Consider the following 26,145-nt stretch of genomic DNA (forward strand, 5'->3'; position numbering starts at 1 on the left):
TGTGTGGGCCTCGAAGAGGCGAGAAGAGCTTCCTCCCCATTACGTGTGTGCATGGAGACACTCGCCAAGTGCCAGCCCGTCGAGTCACCATCTCTTCGCCCCAAGGGACCTGGCCGGTGGAAGTCGGCCTGGTAGAGGACCTTCCGGTGGCCGTACGGCTGGGAAGAGACTGGCCGGGCTTCGACGCCCTGCTCACCGCCGCCACTCAGCCTGTCAGCCAGGAGGGGAACCGTCGAAGACGGAGACGGCCGCGAGGACCCCGCCGCCGACCAGCGCTACTAGCCTCCGACAGCGGGAGAGATGGTGAGTCCCCCTCCCAATCTACTAATCCGTTCTTTGATGTGTATCAGCAGGCTGCCGGAGGGGGCTCATTCGCCAAGGAACAACGGGAGGACGATCGCCTGAAGCACTGCTGGTCCCAAGTGCGGATCATCGACGGGAAAGACGTCCTCCCACGGCCCCATCCTCTCCCGCATTTTGTAGTTGAGAAGGGCCTGCTATACTGTGTCGCACAGCGAAGGGGGGAGGAGAAAAAATTACTGGTTGTTCCTCGGACCAAGACCGAAACCATCCTGGAGTTGGCGCACTCCCATCCGATGGCAGGTCACCTCGGGGCAGCTAACACCACGCAGCGTATCCGCGACCGGTTCCACTGGCCGGGACAGGAGGCCGAGGTGAAGCGGTTCTGCCAGGCCTGCCCGACCTGCCAAGTGACGTCGCCCAGGACTCCTCCTCCCAGCCCACTCATTCCGCTGCCTATCATCGAGGTGCCCTTCGAACGGATTGGGATGGACATAGTGGGGCCGTTGCCGAAGTCTGCCCGTGGCCACGAACACATCCTGGTCATCGTCGACTATGCCACCCGGTACCCCGAAGCGATTCCCCTCCGCAAGGCCACCGCGAAGAACATCGCCCAGGAGTTGTTCCTGCTGGCCAGCCGGGTTGGCATACCAGCGGAGATACTGACTGACCAGGGTACCCCGTTCATGTCCCGGCTAATGGCGGATCTCTGCAGGCTGCTGCGGGTGAAGCAGTTGAGGACCACAGTCTACCACCCACAGACGGACGGGCTGGTAGAAAGGTTCAACCAGACCCTCAAGCAGATGCTGAGATGCGTGGCGGCGGAGGATAAGCGGGATTGGGACCTCATGATTCCTTATGTGCTCTTCGGGATCCGCGAAGTACCCCAGGCCTCAACTGGCTTCACCCCCTTCGAGCTTCTCTTCGGCCGCCAACCACGAGGGCTCCTGGACATCGCCCGAGAAGCTTGGGAGCAGCAGCCTGCCCCTCATCGCACCCTCATCGAGCACGTCCGCCAGATGAGGGACCGGATCGACCGGGTGATGCCATTAGTCCGGGAACACCTCAGCAAGGCTCAACAGGCGCAGCAACGCCGGTACGACCGGGCAGCCCAACCACGGGAGTTCCAGCCGGGAGACCGCGTCATGGTCCTGGTCCCCAGCTCTGCCTGCAAGTTCCTGGCCACCTGGAAGGGACCCTATACCGTGATTGAAAGGATTGGGCCAGTCACCTATCGTCTGAGGCAGCCGGGACGGCGGCAGGCAGAGCAACTCTACCACATAAACCTCCTGAAGAAGTGGGTGGGGACCCGGGACCAGGTAGCAGCCTTGTGTATCACCGATCCCGTGGTTGTAGACGTCAACCCCCACCTTTCGGCTGCCCAGAAGGCGGAGCTGCAACACCTGGTCAGTCAGTTCCAGGATGTGTTCTCGACCCAGCCCGGGCAGACCAACGTGGTACAGCACGACGTCCGAACCTCGCCAGGAGTCATCGTCCGGCAACGGCCCTACCGTGTCCCGGAGGCACGTCGGCAGGCTATTGAGGAAGAGATCCAACAAATGCTGAAGTTGGGGGTAATCGAACCATCCCGGAGCCCGTGGTCCAGCCCCATCGTGATGGTCCCAAAGCCGGATGGCACCCTCCGCTTTTGCAACGACTTCCGACGCCTGAACGAAGTCTCCGAATTCGACGGGTACCCCATGCCTCGGGTCGACGAGCTGCTGGACCGGTTGGGGAGGGCCCGGTACATCAGCACCTTGGACCTCACCAAAGGCTATTGGCAGGTACCACTCTCTGAATCCGCTAAACCCAAGACTGCTTTCTCGACCCCCAGTGGCCACTGGCAGTACCGGACCCTTCCCTTCGGCCTGCACGGGGCCCCAGCGACCTTCCAGCGGATGATGGACATCATCTTACGGCCCCACCAGGCCTACGCGGCGGCCTACATAGATGATGTCGTCATCCATTCCGAGGCATGGGAAGACCACCTGGAACGTCTGCGGAGGGTGCTTTCGGAGCTCCGGCGGGCTGGACTCACTGCCAACCCCCGCAAATGTCACCTCGCCCTCTCCGAGGCCAAGTACCTGGGTTTCCGAGTCGGAAGGGGTCTCATCCAGCCCCAGGAGAAGAAAGTTGAGGCCATCCACTCCGCCCCAAGACCGCAGACGAAGACCCAGGTACGGGCCTTTTTGGGGTTGGCAGGGTATTACCGATGCTTTATCCCCAACTTCTCCTCTCTAGCCGCCCCCCTGACAGACCTGACCAGGAAGGGGCAGCCGGAGAAAGTCTGCTGGACCCCAACCCTCGAAGAGGCTTTCGCCCGGGTCAAGACAGCCCTGACGTCGTCGCCGGTACTCCGCGCTCCAGACTTCGGTTGCCCCTTCCTGCTGCAGACGGATGCTTCCGACACAGGACTGGGAGCCGTCCTGTCCCAAATCCAGGAAGGCGAGGAGCATCCGATCGTCTACATCAGCAGGAAGCTGTCCCCGGCTGAGACGAGGTACGCCGCCGTCGAGAGAGAGGCCCTGGCCATCAAGTGGGCAGTCCTGGAGCTGAGGTACTATCTGCTAGGCCGCAAGTTCACCCTGGTCACCGACCATGCGCCCCTACAGTGGATGGCCCGCGCCAAGGACACCAACGCCAGGGTGACTCGCTGGTTCCTAGCGCTCCAGGACTTCCACTTTGAGGTACGTCATCGGGCCGGGGCCGCCAACGCGAACGCCGACGGCCTCTCGAGGATATGGACAGCTTATGCAGGTCTGTCAGGGGTCATTCCCCACCCTCCCTTTGTTTCACCCCTACTGTCTCCATATGTCCACAGGACCAGATCGACGCTTAGGGGGGGGGAATGTGACGTGTCCACCCAGAGGAATCAGCGTCGCCCTGGCAACAACACACCTGCACGTCATCACCATGGGCTGATCGGTCACAGCTGCACCGCATCAGCTCGGAGACACAAAAGCAGCTACGGCTGAGCATACAGACAGACTCTGGTCTCGAGCTGAATGTACTGCTGGACTAACCTCTCTCTTTGTTCTCCTAGAAAGCAGCGAGTGACCGACAGCCCACTTCACTGGAGCACGTTTGGGACACCCACTTTCACCAGGATCGAGCACCACACGGGACGAGGATTCACCAGCCATCACACACCGGCTCACGAACTGTTTTCACGTTTATCACGAGCACTGTAAATAAAACCCACCCTCCGGGGCCTTTTCACTCCACCTGCCTTGTCGTGTGATTCCTCACCCCGTGACAGTTTATATTTCTCCATTGTTTTTCATTTGATCATGCTGCTCTCAATGCTTCATGGGATTGTAGTTCTTTCCCTCACTAAAGACGTTAAGTCTTGTACCTTTGTACTTTTGTATGCTTTTCAAATACATGATTCATGGCTTTATAACGCTTTAACAAACACTTTTTAAAAATCAATATGTGAGAAATGAAAGGAAAAAAATACTTCTGGAGCTAGCGCCACTGAAAAAGTGAACAGGCACTGTTGCTCTCTATAGTTGCTCAGAGTTACTAATATGGCCACCGAGTAAACAGACTTTCCTTGAAAGGGACTTTGGACTTTTTTGTGTCTACTTATTAAAAGGAAAATCATCCATAAAGACTGCAAAATTCCCAAAACCTGGATTATAGCGCATCATATATGAGGCACTTTTATGGTGTGTTTTGTCATTTTGGAACTTGGCATTGCATGGAAAGAAGTGACCAAACATTTTATTTTTGCCTTTTTTGGAAATACGTTTGGAAGAATATTTGATGAACAGTAACTTGTCTTACTACCATCTAAAGAATCATTACCTCAGTGAGATTCTTGTAGTACAGACAGGTCTCCGTTGCCCTTCTCTCTTCAGGGGAAGGCGTTCTAGAACGATCATTGCGTGAATAGCCTGAATAATAATTGTAGCGCTCGGAACAATCCATGTAGTATCCATCATGATCCTTTGCAAGGTCCAATGAATACAACACAACACCCGTGATAGCCAGTGCTGCACAGACTACATGCAGAATTATTCCGATGACCAGCTGTAAAACACAAACAATATAACTATACCGCATATATTGTAAAAAGTATAAAGATCTCTTTGATAGAAACTTACCAGACAAGAAGTGGGAAACTTAGCTGCGAGAATACACACGATTCCAGTTACAAGGAACTAAAAGACAAACAAACAAAAACATGTATTGTCTTTCAAATGGCATCGGCCGATACAAGGGTGCTGCGTTCACCAATATTTTTTTCCCTGCATTATTTACAGACAGGCGTCCACAAGCAGCTCTCGCCGTCTTCAAACTGTCTTGCTCTCCCTCCCTCGCGCATATTAATCAAAATCAATTGAGAATTGACACGATGGTAAAAGGTCGAAAGACTGAAGTTTCACGTGGAGCATTGGGAGATTTTTTCCTGAATTACCGCTGGTGAGATTAAGTTAAGTGCACCTACACTCTAAAAAATGCTGGGTTAAAAATAACCCAAGTTGGGTTGAAAATGGACTAACACATCAATTGGGTTTTTTTAACCCAGCAATTGGGTTGTTTTAAGCAAACATTTAACCCAACCACTGGGTCAAAACAACCCAGTTGCTGGGTTAGTCCATATTCAACCCAACTTGGGTTATTTTTAACATGGCATTTTTTAGAGTGTAACCATTAAATGACTAGGTTGCAAATAGTTTTAAAATTAAGTATAGTACAGTCAGTGTGCACTTTATTATGCTGCTTGCTTGTTGATACTGTGTGCAATAGTGTAATTATTTTATTTATGCTTAAATATTTATTTTCAGAATTTATTTTCACCACTGAACTCTTTTTTTCTTGTTCTACCTCACCTGTTTTTACTATTTTTTAAATATAGTTTTTTTTAGTTCAATAAATGTTCCTTTTTTTAAATTGTAAATTTTAAATTGTTATCATCATGATCATTGTCATTGTTATGATGTAAATTGAGGGAGCAAGAGCAGTATCGGCTCCAAATATCGGCTCAAGAAAATCGGCAGCCCGTATCGGTCATCGGCTAAGGCTGATGAAAAAAAAATCTGTATCGGCATCGGCACTAAAAAATCCATATTGGTCGATCCCTAGTTAGATGTGTAATAAATCAAATGAATGATACAAAATGAGACCCAAGACTTACCATACTACCGAGCCAAAAGGGTCCCATGGCCATCATATACATGTTCCAGCCTAACTCAAGGCACATAAACATGATCCCCACCACAATATTGAGGACACCAACTATCATCTGCACAGTCTACGGAACAAGAGAACAATATTTTTATGCCACCAGCTATCAAGAATCTTAAAATAAGAATATACCTAGCTGGCACTATGACATTGTAAGCAAACCAATCAAATTTTGGCTTTCAGTGTGGACAGCTTCACAACTTTTCCAAAATAATGTATATTGTTTGAATAAATTTAATTTGCTTGTGTAAGACTGGATAAACTGGAAGAACCGAAAAAGAGGGCTACTCTCTGAGAAAACAAAGAAAATGAACATTTGAACTCTCTTGGGCAAAATTAGCATCCCCATCCGAGACGCAATCACACCTCAATATTGTCTTAATGTACATCTCATTCCCTTCACCCCATCTCTCCTCTCCACATGTTGAGATTACCTGAAATTCACCCAAAATCTATATATGGATTAATGTGAACAAGTACTAGGATATTCAGTATTATACATGTTGGGTATCATTTGAAATGTGTGACAGGTACAAAGGTCCCATCCCCACAGAAGTAAACCAAAAGGTGATAAATGTTTTAAGAGTTTAGATACTTTGCTAACTGTGGTGTGTGTGTCCCTTTTCACGGGGTCTTTCGTGCAAATGATCTTCTGTCCTCAGTAAGATATAAACTACCCAGATCTGGAAACTTGAGTAATGCAAATTCCCATTGCTAGCCCATGTTTCCATTTGAAAGAGGTTTCTGTCTTGGTCTGAGTATTTAAAGAGATGTTGCAGGAGGCTCAGGGCGCGATTTGTTGTCAGATCATGTCTTTCAGATACTCAGCATTATGTATACTTGCTCATTTATATATGCTCATTATCTCTGAGCATTTGATGTTATTATTATGTAATTGGCACGATACATTTACCTGACTAATAATAAATTGTTTCACTTGATTCAGCAGACTTACTCTGAAATTATTGACTTTAGTAGATTACGTTGTTTCCATTGTTACAGCAATTCAGCATCAGGTTAGTAACGGACTAAAGTCCAGTTTTGAATGGAGCCTATGGGCACGCCCACTGAGATAACACTTGGCATTATAAAGGGAATTTCCATTTAGGACAAAAGGATGTTGCTTGATCAATGTGAGCCTTACCTTTGTTTAAGGTAATGTTACTCTATCTAAGTGTATGTGGGAAACCATGGCATGACCAAACCAAAACTACTATCAAAGAAAGCAATGTTGGTCGGCTTATATCTGTAGTAGTGGCCATGACCTCTGACTAGAGATAATGTTACTTTAATTAAAGTGCATACAGATCTATGGGGACTAAACAAAATAATTTTAGAGAAGAGCAAGCATGAGAGTGGCCCACTAAGCAGTATTGTCAATTACCTCTGTCCAATGACCAAGACTGTCGAGTTTGTGATTGTGGGATCTGCGTAAAACGGCCGGCGTGAGACCCTAAGCGACATTAGTATCCGAATGAGTGTCTACAATAAGAGTAAAGAGTTAAATAGAATAATCAAATGTCTAGATAATTTATCATATAAATGACCAATAACCAATTGGCATTCCAACCTACATTCGAGGTTTACTTTGCCACGCTGAAAAGACAGAACGCACAAGAAACCTTCACCTAATCGGAAACCGCCGTTGGGCCGATTGGGTGGGCCTTACACTTGCATAAATATATTTGCAACTAAAATGTAACTTTTCTAAATATTGTAGCTTGGTACTTATAATTTTGATCTGCATGTCATGTTTTCGTTAGATATAGTGGTTTTTAAAATGTTTCTAATACATTGTAATGACAAAACCAAATGCAACCAAATTGTGAAATGTTGTAAAACATTTTTAAGCATCTTAAATCTTACGTATCTTTTCTACCCCCAGCTTTACAGACAACTCAGATTGTGTTCAGCTGAAATAAGAAAGTCATATACACCTAGGATGGCTTGGGGTGAGTAAATCCCCCATATAAGTTTCATTTTTGGGTGAACTATCGCTTTAAGCCTAGTCCCAGACTAAAATGCATGTTTGAGTTGTCTTAACTGAAACAATTTGCATTGACCAATCTTAAAATATATTAGTGCCATTGCTCACCAGTAATGTTTTTTTTTTCTAATGCACATTTAAAAAGCTACTAAAATGCCCTACTTGAACTAAGGCCTAATCCTGGCTCATTCTAAATAAAAATTAAAATAAAATCTATCCAAAGTAGCCTAAAATGACAGCCTGAAAATCACACAGATGTTTTGCAATTAAAGTAAGTTTCTGACTCACCCCAAGAGCTGTATGGATGTTTGTCAGCTTTCCTTTCATACCCTGAGATACTGAACACGCTGGACTGTAGCACAGAAAACCCAGAATCTGACACAGAATGGGCCATTTGCTCTTTGGGTTTGAGGTGACGGTGATGACCGTCAAACCCTCACCCTGAGACACTGTCAGAGACATGCTGGAGATAGAAGTCTTCCCACAGGTAACAATGGCTGATCCTCCTGTTTACTGCATTAAACAATAAGGGAAACAAAAGATTACAACTCATCATTTTTGAATGTACATAAATTCATTATATCAGGTTAGGAGGATACAAAGCATTGACATTTATCACTTTAAATAGACTCAACTAAATATTATATAATTTATAATGATAGTATGTAAATACACTAGATATATGTGTTTAATTACTGAAACTAATTTAGACCTGAATCAACATTAGGAGGAGGAAACCGCAAAAGTCCAACAGCTTATGTTTCCTATAAGGAAGTTGTGGTGGTACTGCAGGCTGTTTAACCATACACCGTTTGTTCATTAATATTAAAATGGTCTTTGTTTTTAAGTTCATTATATTATTGTTAATTATCTTAAGAAACACAGTGTTAACACAAAGTCTCAAACTCACCTTAGCCTATATGGCACGTCTATGTGAGTCTTTTCATTAATATTAAAATAATTGTCCTTATTATGATTATATCATTATATCACTGTTAATTATGTATATGTAGGCTATATAAATGCTGTGTTAACTCAAACTCACCTTGTATGGCACGTCTATGAGAGTCTCAATCCAGAATAAAGATGGCACAACTCTCTGCGTTTTTTTTAAGGCGGAGTTTTGTTTTGTTTTTCCGGCAGTGACTTCCTCATGGCGTTCAACTTTAAGTAACGTTAGGCATATAACAGGAATGTTGTTCATGATGACTTAAATAATAAGTGTTTAATATGGGAGATGTAGGCTAAGCAATGTTGTTATTGTTAATAGTGACAAATGTTACTCTCACTCCACAATGTTTAATCATAAAAGAAAAATGTAATGGTTTTAGGGCGAATTTGAAATGCACTGTAAATAATTGATTATTGTATACGTTCAAACAGCGCCATCTAGCCTATCTGATGTTTATTGCTATTAGGCTATGTAACGTTTCCAAGTTGTCAAAATAGCTTAAATTTATACATTGGTACTACATTGCAAATTATGAACGTGTTAAGAAACTTTTTTCATGTATTTGGAGTCGAATGCATCCTGTTTATTTATTATAAATATTGCTCTGTTCACCTAATTATGAGTTCATGCTGACTTGAAGCTAATTAGCCAAGCATTGCAATTTAGTTGAGAAATAATTATCGTACACATCAGTCAGTTAAGAGTATTAAAATGACCCACAGTAATTGACATCGTATGCCATTATTTTCCAGATTTTGTGTTTATACGTTTATTGATGTAAAGAAGTGACAGCTGGGACGGCTTCCCGTTGCTGTAGGCTATACAAATCAAACAATAAAAGCATATGCACATTACAACAGTTCAGCACACCTTACATTATCAACACATGTATTCAACTTCTTTGCATAGCAATGACTATAAACATGGACAACTTCAAACATTTTCCATATGCAGTATTTTCAAATGACAGTGACAATCAAATCTTGTATTCTTTACAAGCAGAATAAGATTAAGAAAAAGAAAAAAAAATTGTACAAACGTAGCTAAACAACTTGTAGGCCTATTCAATATATCACATTAACAGCTGTTGTTGGGGGTTGTTTTTGTGAAGAAAGAAATTATGAAGAAAAACATTAATCAAAAAAAAATTAATTAGATCATAAATTAATCACAAATTAAACAATATTGAAACTTCTGGTAGTTGTTGAGCCATAGATGTTTTGCCCATGCCTAATTTTGTTTTTACCCCAAAATTAAAAAAATTGTCATAATTTACTTGTGCTAATGTTGTTCCAAACCTATAAGACAATAAAATGTTGCTTTTATATAATTTGCCAGTTTAAAATTTCTCAATTATCTAATGAAAGCAATGAGAACATTAATTTCTTGATAAACCCATGGGAGGGGGAAAGTTGGGACTGAAGGTATTGAATTTGATGACCATTTCAATCAACTTAATTCCTGGAAAGTCCATGGCTATGATCCCAAAACAAGGCTTGGGATTCTTTTTTAATTCCTCTTCAAGATGACCATACAACCAAGGATTTATTTTCTCTGCCAATTGTTTTGGTAATAAACGAAAAATCATATATGTTCCTAAGCTCGTGCCACTTGAGTAGCTCAGACTAAGAGCAGCACCTGTTCTACATTTCTTAGCAGCTTCTTCCAGGTGCCGTTTAATCCTTTCCTCTTTGACTGTAACTTTAGCTACTTTATAGTCTCCTTTTTTGTCAGTTTCAGACAAAGTAATACCCAGCTTAAAGCTGTTTTTCTGAACAAAAACTATCTTTCCTCTTACATCCTTAATCTTTGGAATTGACGGCTTAACCCAGATATCGTTATTATTATTTTTAATCATGTTTTCAACTAAATTCTGAACTTTTTCCTTCGGGAAAATGGGCTTAATTCTGACAAGCACTACCTCATTTTGGAATTTAGCTTTTTTCAGAAATTTCCTGATTGTGCTGAGAACTTCTGGCAATGATGTAAATTGGTAAATCGGTCCATGCATAATTATTAATTCAAAGCCAGACACTCTCAAGTCGAAGTAGCGTATCCCGGCCATTAACTGGTCCTCTAGTGACCATTCCTGACATTCTGCTAATGGTCCTCCATGAAGAGCCAAGGAGTCATGGGTACCAGGAATAGTGATGTCAGAAATTAATGTGTCATCATTCAGAGTTTTCATCCAGGCATTTTCAGGGATCTCGAGTGTCTCCTCATCATTAAACACTTGTTTTTGTTGACTACTCGTGTGCAGTCTGTGGAACAAAATCAGAATATCAGTTCTTCATCACCAACTATGGGCCAGATTTATTAAACACATGGGGGTGGAAATTTCTGCACATGATCTACTGATGACACGCAAATTAAAGGGGGGGACTAATACTATTTCATGCATTCTGACTTGTTTACACTGTTAAAGAGTTGGATTCTCATGCTAAACATGGACAAAATTTTAAAAAATTTGTTGGACTTATGACAGAATATTTCTGTGCCAAATACACTTCTTCAGGATTCGAACCAGTTTCAGAAAGGTTTTTTTTTTTTTTCGAGTATAGCCCTGTATGACGTCATAAAGGGCAGAATTCCTTGTATGGGCTCTTCTCCCGGATGGATGTGTGCTGCCCATGCCACTAAAGAAGTGTGTTTTTGGTTGTGAGGGAAAGATAACCTTGTTCAGCTTCCCAAATAACCCAGTGTTAAGGAAACAGTGGATGCAGTTTGTTTTTCCGGAGCAGTAATGGAGTTCTGCAAGTGTGTTTGTTTGTTCCCGGTAACGAGTCGAAACCGCAGGCGGTGAGTGAAACTACATTAAATGTCTGTGTTTTTTTGGCAATCGGCGAGTAAGTGCATAATGTAAACAACACGAACGTATAGTGAATCGAAAGTTATCCAGGGATAATGCCATGATGTATTGAGTGTGTGTGTTTCATAGGTGTGCATTTGCTCGTGACTCTTTAGCTCCACCCACTACACACCTCCAAGAGTTCGGCTGTTTTCGGAAATAATTGGTACAGCGTATCTGTCTTTTATAAATATGATAAAACTAAAGACTCTTCGGATGTTGGCTGGCTTTGATGTTGGTATTCAATCATGTTTAAAGGTCCCATGGCATGAAATTTTCATTTTATGAGGTTTTTCAACATTAATATGAGTTCCCCTAGCCTGAATATTGTCACCAAGTGGCTAGAAATTTTGATCGGTGTAAACCGAGTTCTGGCTGTCTTTCTCTGCCTTTGAGAAAATGACAACTCAGACGAGCTGATCTTGAATTTTCCTGTTATGACATCATAACAGGAATGGTTACCTCCTTTTCCTCCGCCCAGAGAATTTGGCACGCCCATACGAGCGCCATATTTGTTTGTCCTTGAGAGATCATGGCTTGTGAACGAGTGAATGCTGGCAGTTTCTCAGTGTTTGGAAGTCTTTTTTCAGTTCCTTCTGATCTGTGATCAGTGATTTCTGATGTGTAGATAATTATTCAAGTTTACACAGAACTTTATTATTCGTGCACACGCTGCGGCTTCTCTCTCTCCCGACAGAACGGTGTTTTCGTGTTTTCTATCTTGTGAGTCAGTGTTTTTGTACGTCCTCGTCACGTCTATCTGTTCTACAATGTGCATACAGTCATGAGTTTCTGCTCAACATCGGCAGAGCCACATCGTTAGAGATAAACCTCACGCACACTGAAGCTCGGGCTGCACTGACCGGTCGGCCTTCAACATCACCGACCCCCAGTACTGCATGTGGCCCAAAGCGGAAGATTAAGCAGAAGGGGGGTAAGCGTGAGGGTATCCGGGCTAGGCTAGCCAGCTATCCCCACAATAAACTGGATTACATTCGATTACTGCTGTTGTGTCTTTGTTTGCGCTGTGTACTCAATGCGCGTCACTGACGCTTTTCATATGATAGGAAAATATCTAAAAATAATGCTATAATTAACACTTACTCATAACTCGTTCATCTCGACAGCTGTAATGGTACATTACATGTGTTACAAAGTTGGTAGAATAAGGAGGAAGACGGGCTCGGCATGACTGGTACTCGTGTTTATTCAGAACTCTCAGATACAAACAAAATAAACTTATGCTGACAGCGCTCTCACAACTCAGTAGTTACAATATAACTTTGTTAGCAATCGCTCCGTCTCTGGTCCATTAGTGATGTCCTGTTTGCGAATGAATCGTTCTTTTGAACTGGTTCTTTTTAGTGAACCGGTCGAACCAATTCACCAACAAAATCGGACTGAATTGTTCTAAATGGTTCGCGTCTCGAGTCAGCGCTGATCCATAATTTACTAAAGTTACTAACTTTGTGACATGAGTGACAGTCCCTCCGACTAGAAATAAACGAATAACCTGAAGTATATGCTAGTAACTACAACAGTTCAGCAAAAACGCGTAAAGATGGCGCCGGTGTGTGTGGCATGCCGTCTACTCTCTGTGTTATCTGTCATGTTTTTATCGTTTTTATTGTTTCCTGCGTCACACTACTGCCACTCTCTTATTGTTTATGACCGTCAACAATTGATCGACATTTACCAATCTATGCCCAAGCATGTGACTTCCTCTGAAACTGATAATTTTAATTTTTACTCACAACCGGACTCCTCTTGCCTCCCTGAATATCGGAGGTGGCAAATCTTCAATGTCTTAAGCCCTATTCGGACGGGATTAGTTTAACATGGGGAGGTGGGGGTAAAGTAATTTTACCTCAGGACGTCTGTAATGTTAATGGCCAATTCGCACGGGATAAGACATCTCAGTAAAACTAGCAGAAGTGGGAGGGGTAACTCGCTTTACGTACCACAGTAACCTCCTTGTCATATGACGTTGCTTCCTGTTATCACGTGAGCAAACACGCCAACAAGAAAAACGCGAAACTGGAGCAGGGAGGAAACGCTGTGTTTAATCTCGGAATATTAAAAAAATCTTAAATAACATTTTTATATTATATGAATATTAAAAAATATTCTAAAGTAATGCTAAAAGAAGTGTTGTGCCTCTTATAAGTGCTTTCAATCTTCTTTTTGGTTTAAATGGTATGCGGAAAATACTGGAGGTTTGCCACAGAGTTGTCCCACCACCTACAACGCAACCGAGTGCTGTTTGAAGCGGCTCCATGCTTGCAAAATGCGTCAAAAACTACTTTTAAACAGAAAATGACGGAATTTTACCGTACATTTTTACAGCGGGTCTATTCGAACGGGATTAGTATTACCCGAGGTCATTTTTCCGGACCTTTTTACAGAAGGTAAAAGTCTCCGTAATCTATACTGACATTGTCCGTAATGATTACCGAGATGGCACATTCGGACGGGACTAAAATCACAGAGAACCTCTGGTAATAATTACTTTACCCCCACCTCCCCATGTTAAACTAATCCCGTCCGAATAGGGCTTAAGGCAGACGACGCCGAAGAAGACGTGGGAAAAGGGCAGGTGTCGCCGCGAGGATAAAGTTAGCTTTGGCTGCGGGCTGCCCTCCCCGTTCTGTGCTGGATTATTATGCACCAGAAGCGGAATGGAGACTATGGATGGGACAGCGAACGGGGGATTCTACTATGGATGTTCAGCCAAACTCGCCAGACTCCTCAGCCATCTCTCCTCGATGTAATTCACCTCGGATTCGGCGAAGGAAAGCCGAGTATGTTAATCTGCGCTCATTTGGCAGATCGTCTCAAGTTCAACGAGAATCACCGCAGCTCAGGATGGCTCTAGCGAATGTTCGCTCCCTGGTTAACAAAACTTTTATTTGTAATGATTTTATTGTTTCAAATGATCTAAACTTCTTCTTTGTGACTGAGTCCTGGATAAAATCAGGGGATTTAAGCCCTTTCTCTGAAATAGTACCCCCTGATTTTGCATTTTTTAACACCCCTCGTCCTATTGGTCGAGGAGGAGGGCTCGTGACAGTTTTTAAAAATAACCTCCAATGCAGACTGTTATCCACCACTAGTCCTGCTAGCTTTGAAGTCCAAGTAATTCATTTGAATTCTTCCAGCCCTGTACTGGTCATTTTAATATATCGACCACCTTTATCAAATAATTTTAATGAAGAATTTGCTGATTTTTTAGGAGACATTTTGACTTATCATGATAACATCTTGATTTTGGGTGATTTTAATATTCATGTTTGTTGTGCAGCTAATGCTTTAGCAAAGAACCTTTTAAATCTTATATCCTCCTTGAACTTTGTGCAATGGGTAAACGGTCCCACTCACTGTCTTGGTCATACATTAGATTTGATATTGACTTATGGCTTATCAGCTACTGATATTGCCATCAGTGATACTCCCTTCTCTGATCATAAACCGGTGCTGTTTAACACTATCCTTCCTTCTCTACCCAGTACTATACCAACTCGAGCATGTTGGTCTCGTACTCTAACTGCTCAATCTTGTGATGCATTTTCTAATATGTATCTGGAGGAATATCAACCCTTTACTTCAGACTCTGATTCTTCCCATTTGAATGTCGATGAGCAGGTGCAACTGTTCAACAACAGATGTTGTAATATTTTAGATGTTATTGCACCCCGAAAGCTTGTAAAACTGAAACGCAAATCCCAACCATGGATGAATGGTGATATTCGGGCACTGAGACAGAAATGTCGCCAATGTAAGCGTAAGTGGAAGAAGGATGGACTACAAGTATCCTATGGCATGCTAAAAGACTCACTGCATAACTTTCAAAAGGCTGTCAAGACGGTAAAGATGAAGTGTCTATCTGAAATTATTGCCAAAAATTCTCATTGTTTTAAAATTTTATTTTCGACTATTGATTCTGTTTTAAATCCCCCGGTGCAGACATTCCCAGAGACTTCCACCTTAATTTGTGAAAGCTTTCTTAAGCACTTTCTAGATAAAGTTAATAATGCCAGGGCTCAATTCTCTGCAATGACGAATTATACAACAGACACCATTTTATCCACTACTCACTGGAGTGAATTTGAATTGGTTTCATTGCATACTTGTAAAGAAATCACTATAAAACTAAAATCCACCTTTTCTCCCCATGATGTGTTACCCTCGCGATTTATAAAACAAATCTTTGATACTATAGGTCTAGATTTGGTGAACATTTTAAATAACTGTATTTTGACAGGGACAGTCCCGGATGACTTCAAATTTGCCTCGGTGTCACCGATCCCAAAGAAGCCTTCTCCTGACCCCACAATTTATTCAAATTTTAGACTGATCTCCAACCTACCATTTTTATCTGAAATTTTAGAAAAAATTGTATTTATGCAGCTACAAAACTATTTGAATAGGAATGGTATATCAGATATTTTTCAGTCTGGTTTTAAAACACTACACAGCACTGAGACCACCCTTTTGAAAGTCTTTAACAACATTTTAATGTCCACTGATGCGGTAATACCACAGCTTTATGTCAGGGTCCTGCCCTGTCAGTCTTGTCTGTCTTGTGTCTGTTCAATGTTTCTTTGTTTGTCTTGTGTCTGACCACATGGTTCTGTCTTTGTTTGTGTTGGCCATGTGCTCCTCTCGTCCCACCTCCTTGTTTCCCTTTACCACGCCCCCTTGTTTAGTCCTCGTCTAGTCCTTGTTTGATTCATTGTGTTCACCTGATCCTCATGTGCTCTTCCCTTTTATATTGAGCTCATTTCCCTCTTGTCCTTGCTGGTTCGTTGTGTGCTTTTGTTGTATGCCTCGTGTCTAGCTAACCTTGTCCTGGTGATAGTAGTTTATCTCGTCTAGTATAGTTTTTGGTTACTTTTTCCCTATCCTTATTTTCTCTCTCTAGTTTCCTGCAACGTTACAGATTTAGTTTCTAGTTCCAGTTATTTATTTTTAGTTTTTATTTATTTTGCCTTTTCTCTCTTTTGAGAAATCTTTCTTCTGTTTTGGATTCTAGTTACTTTGTTGGCATTTATTCCTATTCTTAGTTTTTGCTTTTTGCTCATGTTTGTTTCTCTTGTTGTCTCGTCTTGAGTCTTGTGTGTTGTCTTGTGGTGTTTCCCGTCCTGCATCCTGTTCCACCCTGGTCACCCTGGACTCTCCTGGCCTGGCAACCAGTCTGGTTTCACAGCAAGTCACATCACCTACTGTCAAGCCTGGTTCCTCGAGCTGCTGCCTCGTCTCCATCATTGGCCATCCCATCCCTGCTGTCTCTACCCTGACCAGCCACTTCTCCCATTGTGTCCTGCCCCTATTGTTTGGACTTTGTTCCTGTCTCACCAGTCTTGTCCTGTGTCAAATATTGTTAATAAATTTCACCCCCTGCTCATTCTGCATCTGGGTCCTCACTCTCAGTATCCTGACAGAACGAACCAGCCACGACAGGACCCAGCAATGAGCATCCGTGTTTCTCCCCCTGCGACTGCCCAAGAGAGACTGGCATTCCAGAAGGGATTGTTATCGCTTCGCCAGGAGGACCGGGAGGTACGGTCCTTTGCCCAGTTTTTCTGGACCTTGGCAAGGGGCCTGAAGTACCCTGACTCAACCCTTAAAGCGGCATTCAATCTCTGCTTGAATGATCCCCTACCACAATGGGAGATGGATCAGCTAGCGGTACTGGACTATTGGAATTTTGCTAATTACCTGCACCACCGCAAAGACTGGCAGATCCTTACGCCCCCGGAGTCTGATCACAGTGGCCAACCCGCTCTCCCACCCTCGTCGAGTCAAGTCCCAGATCATCATCTGAGTCCTACTGAGCAGCGACGGTTGAGAAGGAAGAGGGCGGCTCGGACTGCTGCATCTGTCTCTTGTTCCACCAAGTCAGTTCCGGCCATTCCTGCCCGTCCAGAGACCGTCGAGTCTGACGCTGCAGCCAGTCCAGAGCCAGTCGAGTCCTCCGCTCCTGCCAGTCCAGAGTCCGCTCCTGCCAGTCCAGAGTCCGCTCCTGCCAGTCCTCAGAAGCGGAGGAGAAGGAAGGCCAATGTTGACAAGTCAGATGCCCTTCTAGAGGCCCCTAACCTGTTGGTCCAGGAGGGCCTGAATCAAGAGGCTCCGGCCCCAGAGACCAGTCCAGTGTCGGCTCCAGCCCCAGAGACCAGTCCAGTGTCGGCTCCAGCCCCAGAGACCAGTCCAGTGTCGGCTCCAGCCCCAGAGACCAGTCCAGTGTCGGCTCCAGCCCCAGAGACCAGTCCAGTGTCGGCTCCAGCCCCAGAGACCAGTCCAGTGTCGGCTCCAGCCCCAGAGACCAGTCCAGTGTCGGCTCCAGCCCCAGAGACCAGTCCAGTGTCGGCTCCAGCCCCAGAGACCAGTCCAGTGTCGGCTCCAGCCCCAGAGACCAGTCCAGTGTCGGCTCCAGCCCCAGAGACCAGTCCAGTGTCGGCTCCAGCCCCAGAGACCAGTCCAGTGTCGGCTCCAGCCCCAGAGACCAGTCCAGTGTCGGCTCCAGCCCCAGAGACCAGTCCAGTGTCGGCTCCAGCCCCAGAGACCAGTCCAGTGTCGGCTCCAGCCCCAGAGACCAGTCCAGTGTCGGCTCCAGCCCCAGAGACCAGTCCAGTGTCGGCTCCAGCCCCAGAGACCAGTCCAGTGTCGGCTCCAGCCCCAGAGACCAGTCCAGTGTCGGCTCCAGCCCCAGAGACCAGTCCAGTGTCGGCTCCAGCCCCAGAGACCAGTCCAGTGTCGGCTCCAGCCCCAGAGACCAGTCCAGTGTCGGCTCCAGCCCCAGAGACCAGTCCAGTGTCGGCTCCAGCCCCAGAGACCAGTCCAGTGTCGGCTCCAGCCCCAGAGACCAGTCCAGTGTCGGCTCCAGCCCCAGAGACCAGTCCAGTGTCGGCTCCAGCCCCAGAGACCAGTCCAGTGTCGGCTCCAGCCCCAGAGACCAGTCCAGTGTCGGCTCCAGCCCCAGAGACCAGTCCAGTGTCGGCTCCAGCCCCAGAGACCAGTCCAGTGTCGGCTCCAGCCCCAGAGACCAGTCCAGTGTCGGCTCCAGCCCCAGAGACCAGTCCAGTGTCGGCTCCAGCCCCAGAGACCAGTCCAGTGTCGGCTCCAGCCCCAGAGACCAGTCCAGTGTCGGCTCCAGCCCCAGAGACCAGTCCAGTGTCGGCTCCAGCCCCAGAGACCAGTCCAGTGTCGGCTCCAGCCCCTGTGCCAAGTCCAGTGTCGGCTCCAGCCCCTGTGCCAAGTCCAGAATCTGTCAAGTCAGCTCCTGCCCAGGAGTTCACTCAAGTCCTCCCACAGTCGATTGAGACGGTTGCAGTCACACCAGAAGCGGCCAGTCATGCGCGGTTCTGCCCCCAGAGGAGAGGGCATGTTGTGCAGTCAAATGCCCTTTTGGAGATCCTAGACCCACTGGTCCAGGAGGGTCCGGTTTCAGCGGTCTCTAATCAAATGGCCCAGGAAGACCCAACCCTGTTGGATCTGTATCCAGTGATTTCAGAGGCATTTAGTCTGGTTGAACCAAACCCTAAGCCACCTACTTCACCAGCTATTCCTGTGCTGAAGGAACCTGTGACTGCGCAGCCTGAATCACTTACCAGTCCTGTCATGGCCAAGCTGGGCATTCAAATCAACACCGCTACCTCAACGGAAACTGTTCCTGACCTGGCCATGGAGGCTACCTCAGAACAGCTAGCAAGCCCATTTGAGCCCTCAGAAACTGATGTCTGTCATGTAATGTTCTCAGAGACCATTCCTGTTTGTAATGTCATGTCCCTTGAAACCGTTCCTGTTCCAGCCACAGAGGCTTCTCCAGAGCATCCATGTCTTCCTGTTAAAGTCACGAGGACCGTCTCAGGGATATTATCCAGTGAAGTCATGCCCACAGAGACTGACCCTGTCAGTCCTGTTATTTCTCCTGATTCTGCTTCTGACCTGGTCACGGAGGCCATTTCAGGGCATCTTTCTCTGCCCGTTATAGCCACGGAGGCCACCTCTGAGCTGCTCACCAGCAATGATTCGCCTAATGAAAGACTTCCTGCCAGTCTCGTCATGCCCACTGAGATTGTTTCTGCCACTCTCGACTCAGCCAAGAGGTCTGCTTCAGCCCTAAAGTCTTCAGCAGGGTGTATTTCTTCTAAATCTGATAAAGCCCTTGAAGCTGTTCCTGACATCACGTTTGTCCGGGAGTCGTCAAAACAGTCGTCATTACCAGCCAGTGCCGTTATGGCTCCTGAATTCATTCCCAAGCATTTCCCTAATCAAGAGACTTTCCCTGCATCTGTTCCTGACCCCAAACCCTGCTGGAGGTCCCCACCAGTGAAGTGGCCCTCGATCTCTAGAAGTGCCACTAATCAGTTTCCCGTCCCTCCCATTCCGTCTTTGGTGTTGCCTGGCCGTCATGTTCCTCCAAAGCCAGCACCTCCATGGGCAGTTCCTAACCATACCGCTGGATTGACTCCTACCCTCCCTGCTCCACCCCCTCTGTTTCCTGGCTGTTATGGGACGCCGATGTTTACACCCCTCCTGCCCTCCCAGTTGCTACCCCCTTTGCCTCGTGTGGACGCCTGGAGGCGTCCATTGGGGGAGGGGTACTGTCAGGGTCCTGCCCTGTCAGTCTTGTCTGTCTTGTGTCTGTTCAATGTTTCTTTGTTTGTCTTGTGTCTGACCACATGGTTCTGTCTTTGTTTGTGTTGGCCATGTGCTCCTCTCGTCCCACCTCCTTGTTTCCCTTTACCACGCCCCCTTGTTTAGTCCTCGTCTAGTCCTTGTTTGATTCATTGTGTTCACCTGATCCTCATGTGCTCTTCCCTTTTATATTGAGCTCATTTCCCTCTTGTCCTTGCTGGTTCGTTGTGTGCTTTTGTTGTATGCCTCGTGTCTAGCTAACCTTGTCCTGGTGATAGTAGTTTATCTCGTCTAGTATAGTTTTTGGTTACTTTTTCCCTATCCTTATTTTCTCTCTCTAGTTTCCTGCAACGTTACAGATTTAGTTTCTAGTTCCAGTTATTTATTTTTAGTTTTTATTTATTTTGCCTTTTCTCTCTTTTGAGAAATCTATCTTCTGTTTTCTGTTTTGGATTCTAGTTACTTTGTTGGCATTTATTCCTATTCTTAGTTTTTGCTTTTTGCTCATGTTTGTTTCTCTTGTTGTCTCGTCTTGAGTCTTGTGTGTTGTCTTGTGGTGTATCCCGTCCTGCATCCTGTTCCACCCTGGACTCTCCTGGCCTGGCAACCAGTCTGGTTTCACAGCAAGTCACATCACCTACTGTCAAGCCTGGTTCCTCGAGCTGCTGCCTCGTCTCCATCATTGGCCATCCCATCCCTGCTGTCTCTACCCTGACCAGCCACTTCTCCCATTGTGTCCTGCCCCTATTGTTTGGACTTTGTTCCTGTCTCACCAGTCTTGTCCTGTGTCAAATATTGTTAATAAATTTCACCCCCTGCTCATTCTGCATCTGGGTCCTCACTCTCAGTATCCTGACACTTTAATGTTATTAGATCTCAGCTCTGCATTTGATTTTGTTTACCACGGTATCTTGCTATCTCGCTTAGAGCACTGCATAGGTGTTAGAGGCACCGTACTTGGCTGGTTTAGATCATTTCTGTCCAATAGAAGATTCTCAGTAAACATAGGGATGCACACTTCTTCTGTTGCCCATGCTTCATGTGGTGTCCCCCAGGGTTCAACTTTGGTGCCATTACTCTTTTCTTTGTATATGCTACCTATTGGATCGATATTTAGGAAATTCGGGGTATCCTATCATTGCTATGCCGATGATACGCAATTGTATGTACCATTTAAGCACAACAACAGGTCGGCTATAAATCAATTAATTGACTGTTTTCAAGAGTTAAAAACGTGGCTATCCGATAATTTTCTGCACCTGAACGAGGATAAAACACAAATTGTCCTGTTTGGCCCCACTGAAAAAACAGATCTGAGCACTGTTGATTTGGGCTCTCTCACTCCGTATCGCTCTTTTGTGGCTAAAGATCTGGGTTTTATTTTAGACAGCGGATTAAAACTGAACAAACAAATAAATTTTGTCAGTTCCAGCTTTTACCATCTACGAAGATTAGCGAAAGTTAAACCCTTCCTAAGTAGGAAGAGTTTTGAGATAGTAATGCATGCTTTTATATCATCATGGCTTGATTACTGCAATTCGCTGTATCACGGGCTGCCTGTCTCGTCTATTCATAGACTTCAACTGGTCCAAAATGCTGCTGCCCGTTTTCTCACGGGCAGTCGAAAAAGGGACCACATTACGCCAATTTTACATTCATTGCACTGGTTACCGATTCAATATCGTATTGAATTTAAAATCTTATTATTTGTCTACAAAGACAAATTTGTCTTGCTCCTCAATACCTGTCAGATTTGTTTACTGCGCACAATCCACTCAGAGCACTCAGATCACAGACTAGTCACCTATTACGGGTACCCAGATCTAGACTGAGATGCAGGGGGGACAGAGCCCTGGCTGTAGCTGGCCCAAAGTTATGGAACAAACTGCCTTTATCGATCAAAACTGCACCCACAGTATCTGAGTTCAAAAGTCTTTTGAAAACCTATCTATTTTCTTGTGCGTTTAATGTCTTGTGAATGTCTATTTTTTTGTTTTTTTGTTTTAAATTTCAGTAATGGACATAGGTAACTTCTGTACAGCACTTTGGTCAACTAAGGTTGTTTTAAATGTGCTCTATAAATATAATAAACTTGAAACTTGAAACTTCACTGAACTGAGACGTGCTGAGAGAACTGATGAGAAGGGAACTCAGGTCCATCCGTCTCTCTGGCAGGCTCGTGCCTCGTAGACCTCGTTAAACCACGCCCCCTCCGCTACAAGATCTAATACTCATTTCAAATGCAAAGATGTCAGCCAATCACAACAGTGGGCGTTTTTACTTGAAACAGGGCATTCAGCCAGAGGGCAAACATCAGTTTGGAAAAAAGGCCTTTTATTTCTAAATTATGACATTTTATGATGTAAAAATCATACTAACAATATAAGTACACCTATACATTATAAAATAAAATAAAAAATCCATGCCATGGGACCTTTAACAATGCTTTGCTCAGGGTATAAGAAGGAAATGTAACTGTTTTAACCCTGCCACTCCCGCACACTGGTGCGTAACCTCATTCTACAAGAAAGGCTTTTATGGCCTCTTCTGCAGAGCAGTGCGTTATTTGTTATAGCTATGATTTTTCTATACAGTATATTGTTCCATTATACTGTCTCTATATTTAATTAACTTAATAAATAACATTGCCTGTTTTAAAGGCTTTGAGAATCTTTCATTTTACACTGATAATGTTGATAGCTAAATTGATAACTTTCGTCATCCAAGTGTTCAAGTTAAATCCTACATTTTCCTATCAGTTCTAAGGAAGACATTTACCTTTAAAGAATAAGAGGTTAAAGAATAACAACAACTTTAATGGCGTCAGATAAAGAACTGTATGCACGTCATCCTTCAACTGCTTTTTGTTCCGATTATTGGTTCAAAATAGCAACGTAAGCTTCTATCCTTACAATATTAAATTCCTTATTGAGCCCTTGTGGTGATCAATATTCAATATAAATATAAAATAGCATTCATTTTGTTGTAGTTTTGTAGTTTAACTAAACCCCAATTACCTACCCAGTTTTAGCAAGTAAAAAATACATTAATTTAGTGATTCTATACTCACAGCAACATCAGGATGCACAGAATTTTCACAGGAACTCCCATCTTCTAAACTGTCTGAGCACAGAATAAAACAATACATTAGTACAAAACTGTATGAGTTATTTTACAATTTACTGCATGGTACAGAGGTGTATTTAGAAATTATAGTGGGAGGAAACAAATGATTATTATTTATTTATTTTTACAAAAGTTACATTATTGACAGATAAAATAAAAATGGCAAACTATATTGTTTAAGATATTTCAAGACTTTTTATGGCTTTAAATGTAAAACTACATTAAATTTAGCTGACCTTTTCAAACAATTGTTATTGTTACAACAACAACAAAAAAAGAAAATAATCTTGATGAACACCCAGAAACAAGTGGCGAACACAGCAGCGTTTTGAGTTCAGGTAACAGTAGAGTTCTGTCTGGAGCTATAAGACCTCATTGATATCATGCGATTGGCCATTTGCTTGATGTACAGTATATTTGCATGTAAAATGGCCCCTAAATATTTGTACATTTAAGCCACACTTGAAGTTTACGAATTTCCTTGCATTATTTAACCAAATATACATTATATTGCCAAAAGTTTTGGGACGTCTGCCTTTACATGCACATGAACTTTAATGACATCCCATTCTTAATTCGTAGGGTTTAATATGAATTTGGCCCACCCTTTGCAGCTAAAACTGCTTCAACTCTTCTGGGAAGGCTTTCCACAAGGTTTAGGAATGTGTTTTCCCCACAGCATAATTCCCCCTCCACCAAACTTTACACTTGGCACAATGGAGTCAGGCAAGTACCGTTCTCCTGGCAACCGCCAAACCCAGACTCGTCCATCGGATTGCCAGACAGAGAAGTGTGATTGGTCACTCCAGAGAACACGTCTCCACTGCTCTAGAGTCCAGTGGTGGCGTGCTTTAAACCACTGCATCCGACACTTTGCATTGCACTTGGTGATGTAAGGCTTGGATGAGCTGCTCGGCCATGGAAACCCATTCCATGAAGCTCTACACACTGTTCTTGAGCTAATCTGAAGGCCACACAAAGTTTAGAGTCTGTAGCTATTGACTGAAAGTTGAAAAGTTGACGACTTATGCGCATTGTGCGCCTCAGCATGCGCCCTCCTCGCTTTTATACACCTTTGGCCAGGGGTCTCCACACTCGGTCCTGGAGGGCCGCTGTCCTGCAGAGTTTAGCTCCAACCTCAAATAAACACACCTGAACCTGCTAATCAGTGTCTTACAAGGCCCTAGTTAGACATTGATAAGCTGGTTCAGGTGTGTTTAATTCGGGTTGGAGCTAAACTCTGCAGGACCGAGTGTGGAGACCCCTGCCTTTGGCAATGAAAGTGATTGGAACACCTGAATTCCTTGATTTGGAGGGGTGTCCCAATACTTTTGGCAATATATTGTATCAAACAAAGTATCCTTATTATTTTAAAGAGCTCAAGCAAACCATTTCACAAAAGCAAGTGTGCAAGGTTTGATCATGGTACGGAACACTCTATATTTATTGAAGCACATACAAAAGACCTTAACCGGAAGTGATGAGAACTGTTTTACAGAATACAGAAGTTTGTTGCGCATAACTCCCATTGAGCTGACATGACATGGTGATGATTACTAGCCCAGGGGAAATATGGCATCATGTCAAAATATATACGTGCATGCAAAGTAAAGCATAGATTTACTAGTAGATTCATAGAAACTCATAGATTACTAGAAAAAAAATTATTCATATCCATATATTTTTTAAATTACATTTGAAATAATTGTAAAAGTAATGTATTCACTGTAATCACTGTACATTGCTATTGTTGCAAAACATTACATCTGAACTTTACTGGAGAACTCACACTCATTTTACATACTCAGTGATTTGTCCACCTTACAGTAAAATTAATATCTGAAATTTTAGTAAATTTGAAGCTAAAGTTCAAATAAATGTTTATTTGTCCAATTGACAGTGAAATTAACATTTATGACTCTGAAAACCCATTAACCCATGTATGACTCTGTTGTTTGTTATGATGCATAAATGTCAGTTTTAACAATGGCAAGCAATATACAGACAGTGATGCATGTGCAACAATGCTCATAGTTCTGATTTACTGTCTTAAAATAATAAATCTTATTTGTAATCATAATATGGTTAGTTTCTATTGATATCGAAGTGTATAGGCTTAATATGTAGTTCTATTTGACAAATTTTGTATCAAATGTCCCTGCTCCATGTCTCTATCGCCTATGGGGTCCTTGCCCTGAAAAACGTTGAAGACCCCTGCATTAAACTGACATTAAACAAAAAAAGGGAAATTGCTTAACTTATTTTGATGACTGTTAAAGTAATGTAAATATGTTGTCATGACTTATTGATCATATCATTTTTTACAGTGTACACTTTGAAGTATACTCTCAGTAAACTACTAGTTTTATACGGCAAGTATACTTGTAAGATAACGTCATACTTATAGTTTACTCTTTATATATTATTTTTTATACTTGCCTTTAGCTGTAAGTAGATTTGAAGTAAATTCCTACACTTCCAATGGACTCTATACAAAAATGCACATACTAGGAATAGGCTATATCTGTTTTCTTTGTAAATCAATATTTTAAAACAATGTAAGTTTATAAGGCGTGTGTTTAAAACTATGTAAAACAGTATTTAACAGGCTACTTAATCAAAAGAGTAAACACAACTAAGTCAAGTGGCTACTTAAAATACTTAATTATACTTAATCTCGATCAAAAGACTGAGTACAAATATAAGCCAAACACTTAGACTTTTCTGTCAGTATAAGTCAAGAATATTTATGTATGCATTTATACTTAATACTTAATAGTAGCTACACGGCAGTGATGGAGTAGCCTACTCGAGTCCTGGACTCGGACTCGAGAGTCCGACTCGAGTACTTATTCTCTGGACTCGAGTCCAACTCAAGACTCCGTTCTCTGGACTCGTGACTCGTCTTGGACTCGCGGACTGATGACTCGTACTTGGACTCGAGTCTCGAGGATATATAAAAATATATAAAATCGCACTTGAGCATTCATCAAATTAATTACGTTGTTTCTGACTAAATAAGTTATCAAAATTTGATATAAGATGTTACACTTTTACTGTTTCGGGCTCCCAAGACCGGCCGTGATCTATTTTTTCCCCTCA

General features: G+C 43.7%; 1 protein-coding gene across 3 annotated transcripts in view; it reads right to left on the reverse strand.

Moving 5' to 3' along the window:
• LOC307138158 (1-phosphatidylinositol phosphodiesterase-like) overlaps positions 1-26,145 on the reverse strand; it is a 32,827-nt gene that overhangs the window by 3,968 nt on the left and 2,714 nt on the right. Inside the window, exons 2-6 of one of the 3 annotated variants that reach the window (XM_079836323.1) lie at positions 22,988-23,040; positions 7,769-7,993; positions 5,444-5,560; positions 4,410-4,466; positions 4,111-4,335 (exon numbers count right to left, since the gene is read on the reverse strand). In XM_079836323.1, the coding sequence (XP_079692449.1) occupies positions 4,111-4,335; positions 4,410-4,466; positions 5,444-5,560; positions 7,769-7,942 (573 nt within the window). In that variant the 5' untranslated portion in view covers positions 7,943-7,993; positions 22,988-23,040. Of the gene's footprint in view, positions 1-4,110; positions 4,336-4,409; positions 4,467-5,443; positions 5,561-7,768; positions 7,994-8,525; positions 8,569-9,180; positions 10,694-22,987; positions 23,041-26,145 lie in introns of those variants that run through there. The other 2 variants (XM_079836324.1, XM_079836322.1) reach the window with 2 other exon arrangements.

The sequence above is a fragment of the Gobio gobio genome, assembly GCF_949357685.1.
Source record: "Gobio gobio genome assembly, chromosome: 15".
NCBI classification, from domain to species: Eukaryota; Metazoa; Chordata; class Actinopteri; order Cypriniformes; family Gobionidae; genus Gobio; species Gobio gobio.